Genomic DNA, 9467 nt, shown 5'->3' with positions numbered 1-9467 from the left:
CTCGGCTTCTTCAACAATCCAACGAGGGTGATCGCTTTTATTCTTCAGTTAATGTCGCTTCTCATGGCTGTGGCCGGGGTTTTAGTCGTGGCCGCGGCCATAGTGTTGTACTCATGGCCGCAGTGATATGGATCGTGGACGTGTTGAGACCAATCAGAAAGGCAAGCTAATTTGTCAATTGTGTGAGCGAGAAGGCCATACTGTCCATACATGTTGGTACAGGTTCAGGCGTAATTACAAACCAAAGAAGAATACTTCTCAGAAGCCCAATTTCAATGCACAGAAATCTGCATCGGCTGTAGCACCTTCTTATGGTGTGGATACTGAAAGATATCTAGGTCTCTTAGTGGATTTTGGTGATAGATGATAAAATATATGTATATTTAATCATGTTATCAAGCATGTGTGCAGGTGCTAAGGGTGTTTAAGCAAAACGTATTACGAAGCATGACTCCTCAAAAGAGAAAATGAAAAACGGTATTTCAAATTTACTTGAAGAGTAGATTTTATTTTGAAATTGAGTGTAGGAACGCCGTACTATTAAGAGGGACTTTGATCTACAGATGTTGACGTGGTAGTTGTGTTCAAGAGAACCTACAAAAATCATAAGAATCAAACCTACCACTATAAACAGTCTTCTTGTGAAATTCCTGCTAAACCCGGAGTGTCCAGGTCATGGTCCGGAATGTCCGGACATAGTGTTCCGAAGTATCCGGACATATACCCGGAGTATCTGAGTAACTATTCCCCTGCTCTAAGTTCGGAGTCTTTGAATCCCAGTGTCCGGAGTATCCGGATATATAACCGGAGTATCCGGGTACCCTTTAGCCAACGGCTATTTTTCTGTGAGAGGGGTATAAATACCTCATATACCCCTTTTACTCAAACTCTCTTGCTCATTTCGACCAGAAACGCCCACAAGCTAAAGAAAAACTCTCTCACTCCCCCTTTCTTCATTCTTGAGTGATTACCTTTGGGAATTCAAGTGAGATTGTTGCAGGAGCAAAGATTTGTGCTAGTGAGCTTCCATTCCATCCCTTGAGCACATCATTCTTGTCTAGCCAGTGGATTCAAGTTTGTTACTCTTGCAGCTTCAAGTTCCTAGACAGCTAGGCGTCGCTCGTGAGTGCTCAAGAAAGTTGTGAGCATCACGGAAAATTTGTAATCGTCATTTCTCTCGGAGGAATTTATAGTAAGTGATCTTGGGTTTGAGTGTTGGTCTCACCCTTGGAAGAGGAGTATAGTGGTTTTTGAGCACCGTCTCTTGAATCTTTTCTCAACGGAGACGTAGCTCCTTTGGAAGTGAACTTCGGAAAACAAATTATGTCTCTCTCTTGTGCTCCTTACTTATTTTATTGGTTATTTGCTTGTGAGACTAACTTTCTAGGGTTTGAGGTCGATCTACTATTATAGAAGTCTCTAGAGTAAGACAACCGGTAAGAAACACTCGAAAGGTACCACTAGCTCTTCTAAATTCACTCGATCTAAATTATAGCTTCAATATCTCCTTTTTATGTGTACATTGCTTCATACCCGGATAGTCTGGACATTATCTCCGGAAACTCCGGACATAAATCCTGAAGTATCCGGACATATATCCGGAGTATCCGGACATCTGTATTACTGATAGTGTTCAAAGTGTTTTAAGTTTCAGATTAGCCTATTCACCCCCTTTAGGCATCTTAAGGTCCTTTCAGATACTAATTGGTACATGGATTCTGGATCTACGGATCATATTACCAGCAAGCTAGAGAAGCTTACTACTCATGAGAAATACAATGGACAAGATCAAATCCATGCTGCTAATGGCACAGGTATGAGCATCAGTCATATTGGTAACTCTATTATTCATACCCCCAATCGTGATTTTTCTTTTAATAAAATCCTTCATGTGCCCACTGCTAGCAAAAATCTTGTGTCCGTTCATAAATTCACTACCGATAATCATGTTTTTATTGAGTTTCATCCCACCTTCTTTTGTGCTAAGGATTTGGACATGAAGGACCTTCTTCTTCATGGTAGATGTCAAGATGATCTCTATCCTATGCCGCATCATGTTGTGTCTCAAGTGCATCATATCACCAAACCCACGGCATCCCGGTGGCATCATCGTTTGGGTCATCCTTCCTCTACCATTACTGATCGTGTCCTCAAAGATAAGTCAGCAGTGATCAGTCTAATAGTTCGGTGTGTGTGATGCTTGTCAACAAGCAAAGAGTCACCAATTGTCCTATCCTAAGTCTAGCAGTATTTCTTCTTCTCCTTTAGAGTTGATTTTCTCAGATGTTTGGGATCCTGCACCTACGTCTGTGGGTCGTTATCAATATTATGTAAGTTTCATTGACGATTTTAGTAAATTCACATGGATATATCTCTTGAAACACCCATCTGATGTTTTCCAAGTTTTCCTAAATTTTCAACATATACACTTTAATAAAAAAATTCTTACTGTTCAATCGGATTGGGGTGGTGAATATCAAAAACTGAATTCATTTTTTTTTCAAAAGATCGGCATTGCTCATCAAGTATCTTGTCCTCGTGCTCATCAACAAAATGGCTCGGTTGAACGCAAACACAGACATATAGCTGAGGTTGGTATTGCTCTTCTAGCTCATGGTTCCATGCCACTAAAATTTTGGGATGAAGACTTCTTGACCGCGACATATCTCATTAATCGTGTTCCTTGCCGAGTCATAGATTTTCAACACCCTTGGCCAAGTTATTCGATGAAAAGCCGAACTACTCTTTCCTTCGAGTTTTTGGCTGTGCTTGTTGGCCTAATCTCCGTCCCTATAGTGATTGTAAACTTCAGTTTCGTTCTAAGCGATGTGTGTTTTTGGGCTATAGCAATCTTCATAAAGGCTATAAATGTTTGGGTATCTCTTCTGGCCGTGTATATATATTTCGCGATGTTGTGTTTTGACGAGAGTATTTTTCCTTTTGCCGATCTCCATCCGAATGCAGGAGATATGAATAATAGTGATTATGTTATGACTATTGCTTTGCTTGAGCCTCTGTTGTCTGGTGCTGATCTGGTTCCAGCAGTGTCTTCAAATAAACAGCAAGTTTCTGCACAACATCTGTTGTCTGCTCCTATTTTTCCGGCATGTACAAGGATTTCTTTTCCTTCTGAGCAACACGACAACACTGGTGCCAATACTGGTGTTGTTCCTGATTTTGGTTTGGGTGGTCGATCTGAGGCAGATCCCTCTCCCACCAGCCAGCAGCAGACGTTGCCGCCAGAGATTGATTCGCCTGGAGGCCTACAACAACAAACCATGTTACCGGTTGATCCATCGCCATCTGTTCCTGATGTTGAATCTGGTTTGGCATTTGATCTTCCCAGTGTCACCTCGCCACCGGCTGCTGTGCCTCCTTCCGTGCCTGAAGTACCTCCGGTATCTAATATGGCTCCTGGTTCATCGTCTGTTGATACTTCTGCTGTGTCTGAGAGGTGCACTCGCCTGCCACCTAGTCCTAATATTGTCAGGCCAATACATGGTCCTATCCCTGTTCGTCCTCGCACTCATCTTCAAGACAACATACGCAAGCCTAAAATTTTTACTGATGGAACAGTTTGTTATGGTCTCTTGTGTGATCAAGAACCAGGTAATCTTGATGAAGCCTTTTCTAATGAGCACTGGCGTCGTGCTATGGATGTTAAGTTTGACGACCTTCAGCGCAATAATACTTGGCATCTTGTTCCCCCTGCACCTGGTTCTAACATAGTTCTAACATAGTTGATTGTAAGTGGGTTTACAAGGTTAAACGAAAATCCGATGGGACCGTCGATCGCTATAAAGCAAGGTTTGTGGCCAAGGATTTTAAGCAACATTATGGGTTGGATTATGAAGATACTTTCAGTCCCGTTGTCAAAGCTGCCATTATACAGCTTGTGTTATCGTTGGCGGTCACAAATCAATGGAGTATCCATCAACTAGATGTTCAGAATGCATTCTTACATGGTGTTTTGGAGGAGGATGTTTATACGTGACAACCACCTAGGTATGAAAATAACACACACCTCAGTATGTGTGTAAGCTTGATAAAGCTCTCTATGGTTTAAAACAGGCTCCACGTGCTTGGTATGCTCGTCTTAGCACTAAGCTTCTACAGCTCGGGTTTCAAACATCCAAGGCTCATACATCTTTATTTTTCTTCAGGCAAGGTGGTGTGACTATGTATCTTCTAGTTTACGTTGATGACATCATCGTTGTTAGATCGTTGTTAGTTCTTGTGACCTGGCTGTTGACGCTGTATTGAAGGATCTTGGCAATGCATTTGCTCTTAAAGATCTAGGAGCTCGCCACTATTTTCTCGGTATTGAAGTTGCTCATTGTCCAGATGGCGGCTTGCCGTTGACACAAGCTAAGTATACGCAGGAATTAATTACCAAAGCCGGTTTGACAAATTGCAAACCTATGAGCACTCCTCTTTCAACTTCCGAGAAGCTTACTGTGGACATAGGAGATCCTTTGGATGATATGATAGCTACTCGCTACAGAAGTATTGTAGGCGACTTACAGTACCTGACCCTCACTCGGCCAGATTTGTCTTTTGCTGTAAACAAGGTATGTCAGTACCTCCATCGGCCGACGTCTGTTCATTACACTGCAGTCAAACAGATTCTTCGATATATAAGTGGCACTATCGGTTATGGCCTAAAGTTTGTGAAGTCTTCATCGAGTATGGTCAGTGCATTTTCTAATGCTGATTGGGCCGGATGCTTTGATGATAGAAGATCAACAGGGATTCGCCGTGTTCTTAGGCTCTAATCTTTCATCATGGAGTGCAAGAAAACAAGCAACTGTCTCGAGATCCAATAATGAAGCAGAATATAAAGCATTAGCTAATGCGACTGCTGACATAATTTGGGTTCAAACACTTCTAAGTGAACTAGGTGTGCCTCGGCCAAAAGCTGCGGTTCTTTGATGTGATAATATTGGGGCAACCTACTTATCAGCTAATCTAGTATTTCAAGGATGAAACACATCGAAGTTGATTATCATTTTGTTAGAGAAAGAGTTGCTCAAAAATTAATTGATATTAGGATTATATCATCTAATGATCAAGTAGATGGTGGCTTCACCAAAGTTCAGTCCGTAAGCAAGCTTTAAGAATTCAGGAACAATCTCAACTTGTGCAAGTTGTGATTGAGAGGAAATGTCGGAATACTTAATGTAATAGGATTGGTTACTATCAGTAGTAGTACTTGTGTCCTACTAGGACTCCTGATCGGACTCCTGTCCTGTATAAACCAAACTCGTGTAACTTCTTTGATATATAATAGAGGCAGGGCTAACCCAAAAGGTTAAGCCGTTCCCACATATTTTATACACCTTGGGAATCGCCATGAGCTTGCTTCCTCAGGCACGGCTTCGGCTTTTGAAGAAATCTCTTAATTAGCCTTGTTGGTTCCTGGTTTAGCTTGTATATGGAGCACTTATAAGCTACTCCACATATAAGATATATGGAATACGATATATCTATTTTTAAAGTACGTAAGGTTTTCATATTAATTTTTGGTTTGGTCTACCTTTATGCGAGTTGAATCAGTTCTCCGTCCACGACTCGGTTACGTAGCCCTTACAAATTAACGCACGGGCAAAGGCAACCATATATGTATTCGATATTTATACAATCTTTATCTGTATCACGCACAGATATATTTGTCTAGTATAATATATATATATATAAATCACAGACCTAGATTTGTGGATGAGAATCAGCTGTTGTCGGCTGCGGTGTCTCGTAAGTACGGAGTATGAGCAATAATTGGATACTTTGTCAGATACTCAGTGTCACAACTAGCAGTTTACTGTAGCTCATATTATTAACTTCCCCACTCATATGGCTGGGACATTAAGGATGTTTGGTTTGGAGAGGCTAATTAAAAGCCCCATCAATAAGTCCCTAATAAGTCTCTTTTATCTAAACGTGAAGATTTATAGGCAGTGTTCGCCTACACGGCCGTATAGAGCGAGTACACGGCGTGTAAACGTTACTCGGTAGTCATCCGTGCAGTTTAGGGCAAAAACGGTGATTACAAGGGCAGCCTGTTTAAATAGTTAAATTCGGTCGTACACGGACTGCATGGTTGACACGACACGACCGCAACATGGTTTTGCAAGGCGAGTTGAGCGACTAAAGCAATGTTTAGGCGATGGCGAGTTGAGCGAACCGTAGGTTGAGCCAGCAAGTAGCATGTCAATTGATCATTGATTCATATATAGCAAATTAAATATTTAAAACTTTGTTCACCTATTGGCCTGTGATTCCTAATGTTCAGCTTTATAAGTTTTTGAGATGTGATTACAGTTTTTTAGACATGTATATATATCATTGTAGCTATTTTTATTAATATAGTACAAAAATATGTAATATGTTTAATTCCGTGTATACGCCGTGTACACAGTCTACACGTTACACGGTACCTTACCGACCGTTTAGCGTTTACCATTTAAGCTAATATTGCTCATAGGTGAGGCTTATGCCTATAAGCCCCATAAATCCCTCCAAGGGATGCTTATGTACCTTATTTTCTATGGACCTCACCAAAACATCTTATCTTTCCTCCTACAACCCTTGTCTCCTTCACCTACATGAGCATTAATGAAGGGTAGAAATATTATTACCAACTACAGAGATTTTTTATAAGCCGCTACAATCAAACACTACTTTAGATTCATAATAAACCCTTCCGTATAAGAGGTTCGTGGGCTTATAATAAATCTCTCCAAACCAAATATGCCTGAAAGCTACACCACAGCTCCCTCGTATTATATACGAAGTTGGAGAGACATTTCATAACACTCCAACACAGATCTCCACCAAGACCTCCGCACTAGTGAGCAATGGCTTCTCCTGTCCAGAGCAGGAAGCTGCGCATCCTCCTCATGCCCTTCTTCGCCACTAGCCACATCGGCCCATTCACCAACCTCGCCGTCCACCTCGCGGCTGCGCGGCCGGACATCCTCGAGGCCACCGTCGCCGTCAGCACGGCGAACGCCGCGGTCGTGCAGTCAGCTCTTGCACGGCAGCACAGCCCCGGCCGTGCGACGGCGGTGAGAGTGGCGACGTATCCGTTCCCGGCGGTGGATGGACTCCCGCCGGGGGTGGAGAACCTCTCGACCGTCAAGGCCGCGGACGCGTGGCGGATCTCCGCCGCCGCTTTCGACGAGGCCCTTATGAGGCCCGTACAGGAAGGCCTCATCAGGGAGCACTCGCCGGACGCCATCATCAGCGACATGCACTTCTTCTGGAACACCGACGTCGCCGCCGACCTCGGCGTGCCGTGTGTGGCGTTCCATGTCATTGGGACCTTCGCGACGACGGCCATCCATCACCTCAAGGGTGTGGACATCCATGGCACGGCTAGAGGAGGTGTGGTGGCTCTGCCTCGAGCTCATGGCGGAGGAGACATACTAATCCCGCTCACGGAGCTCCCTGAGTTCCTGAGGAGCCAACAAATCAACGATGGCCTCGATGGCCCCGTCCTGGATCGGCTCACCTCAAGCGTGTCAAGGTGTGCCGGGCGGGCCGTGAACACCTTCTTCGACCTGGAGCAAGGGTACTGCGAGATTTTCGAGAGCAGTACAAAGACGAAGCCGTCCTACTTTGTTGGCCCCCTCTCGCTGCCGCCGGCAACAGCAATTAGAGACGGCGCAGGAGCGGGACACTCGCCGCCGTGCATCGAATGGCTCGATAGAATGCCATCTCGATCGGTTGTGTTCCTGTGTTTCGGCAGCTTGACCCATGTCTCCGACGCCCAGCTCGTTGAGCTGGCTCTCGGGCTCGAAGCCTCGGGGAAGCCATTCCTGTGGGTCATCAGGGACGAAACGTGGTCGCCGCCGGACGGGTGGATGGATCGCGTCGGGGAGAGGGGCATGGTCGTCAAGGGCTGGGCGCCGCAGACGCGGATCCTGGAACACCAGGCGGTGGGGGCGTTCGTGACCCACTGCGGGTGGAACTCCGTCCTGGAGACGGTGAGCGCCGGCGTGCCGGCGCTGACGTGGCCGATGGTGTTCGAGCAGTTCATCATCGAGAGGCTGCTGACCGAGGTCCTGGCGATCGGGGAGCGGCTGTTTCCGGAGGGCGCCGGGGTGCGGAGCACCAGGTCCGAGGAGAACGACCTGGTCCCGGCCGAGGTAGTGGCGCGGGCGGTGACCAAGTTCATGGAGCCCGGAGGCGGGGGAGACGCGGCGAGGGGACGGGTGAAGGAGCTCTCCGCCCGGGCCCGGGCCGCCATGGCGGAAGGCGGCGCCTCTCACCGCGATCTGCACCGCCTGATTGAGGACCTCGTGCAAGCAAGAACAGAGCAGCAGCAGCATGATGGCAGCATCCTCCAAAAGTAATTACGACTGCTATAGTTCACATTTGATTATCTGAGCTCATGAAGTGTGCTGCTAGCAAATTTTGATATGATATTTTTGTTGTTTGAAGGAGGATTCCTCAAAGCCTCTCTGCTGTGGCTTGAAGTTGAAGCGGCTAGCTGGCGTCATTCTGAAGATTCAGGAGGTGGACATCACGTGCAACACGTGCAAGAAAGTACTTTTATTGCAATAAACTTAGGATTGATTATATCTTTTCAAGAAAAACTTATTGATTACTAGTTGGGGTTAATATAAAACCCATTTATGCTTGTGGGTCAACAATGTCAGACGACGGATTTGAAGTGTGTCGTGTACCTCATTATTAGTGTTGTTTGTTGGTGGATCTCTTTAATTATCTGATATTTGCATGTTTAGGCCATGCTATAATTGGCCACCTAATTTAATTAGCTACTCTCTCTGTTTTTATTTACATATCATATTAAGTTTATCATAAATTAAACTTGATCAACTTTGATTAAATTTATAGAAAAAATAAAAATTACAATACCAAATTTATTACATTGAATCCACCATGGAATATATATTGATACTGCATAGGTTGGTTAGTATAGTTGTTACTATATTTTCTATAGACTTCGTTAAAATTAATCAAATTTGACTTAGAACAAACCTAATACGATATGTAAATAAAAATGGAGGAAGTACCACGCCAGCAGAACTTTGGCGGTTATCGAAAATAGCAAGCCACCACCACGTTTTCTATTATATATATATATATAAAAAAATTTTGACAGAAAATGGTGAGGGAGCTACCGCACAGTGGGCGTGCATGTCTATTCAAAATTTTCTTAAAAAAATAGATGGCTGTTCCATCACCATGGCTATTCTAAAAATATGAAATAGACTACAAATTTGAACAGGTAGGCAAAACGTTTGGCCTATCTCGAACAGGGCCCAAGTGATGCAAGTGGATTAGGAAGTGTGGATCCAAGAGCGTGGATCCAAGAGCGTCTGAACTTTGGAAGGACACCGGTTGGTGCCTTGTTATAGAGGGAAGTGGTTTCTCTGCAGTATATAGACTGCAGTACAGTAGAGGGACTCTCACCCGCTAAAATGTGGACCCCACTACACTCG

The 9467-nt window shown here is 44.4% G+C and overlaps 1 protein-coding gene across 2 annotated transcripts; it reads left to right on the top strand.

Moving 5' to 3' along the window:
* Window positions 1–6788: 6788 nt before the first annotated feature.
* Window positions 6789–8776, top strand: LOC112877430 (UDP-glycosyltransferase 73E1-like). 2 transcript variants are annotated; one of them, XM_025941740.1, is made up of 2 exons: window positions 6789–8350; window positions 8446–8776. In XM_025941740.1, the coding sequence occupies exons 1-2, from the start codon at window positions 6855–6857 to the stop codon at window positions 8474–8476; spliced, it is 1527 nt and encodes a 508-aa protein (XP_025797525.1). In that variant the 5' UTR covers window positions 6789–6854; the 3' UTR covers window positions 8477–8776. The 2 variants fall into 2 exon arrangements, with proteins under 2 accessions (XP_025797525.1, XP_025797524.1); XM_025941739.1 differs by having other exon boundaries at window positions 6790–8350; window positions 8443–8727.
* Window positions 8777–9467: the final 691 nt, after the last annotated feature.

The sequence above is a fragment of the Panicum hallii genome, chromosome 9 (assembly GCF_002211085.1).
Source record: "Panicum hallii strain FIL2 chromosome 9, PHallii_v3.1, whole genome shotgun sequence".
NCBI lineage: Eukaryota > Viridiplantae > Streptophyta > Magnoliopsida > Poales > Poaceae > Panicum > Panicum hallii.
Note: the sequence above shows the minus strand (reverse complement) of the source record. Positions and strands in the feature narration are given on the sequence as shown.

Coding starts and splice junctions, on each gene's coding strand:
- LOC112877430 (XM_025941739.1), top strand. CDS start 6,855: ATGGCTTCTCCTGTCCAGAGCAGGAAGCTGCGCATCCTCCTCATGCCC. Junction 8,351..8,442: donor GATGGCAGCATCCTCCAAAA/GTAATTACGACT, acceptor TGTTGTTTGAAG/GAGGATTCCTCAAAGCCTCT.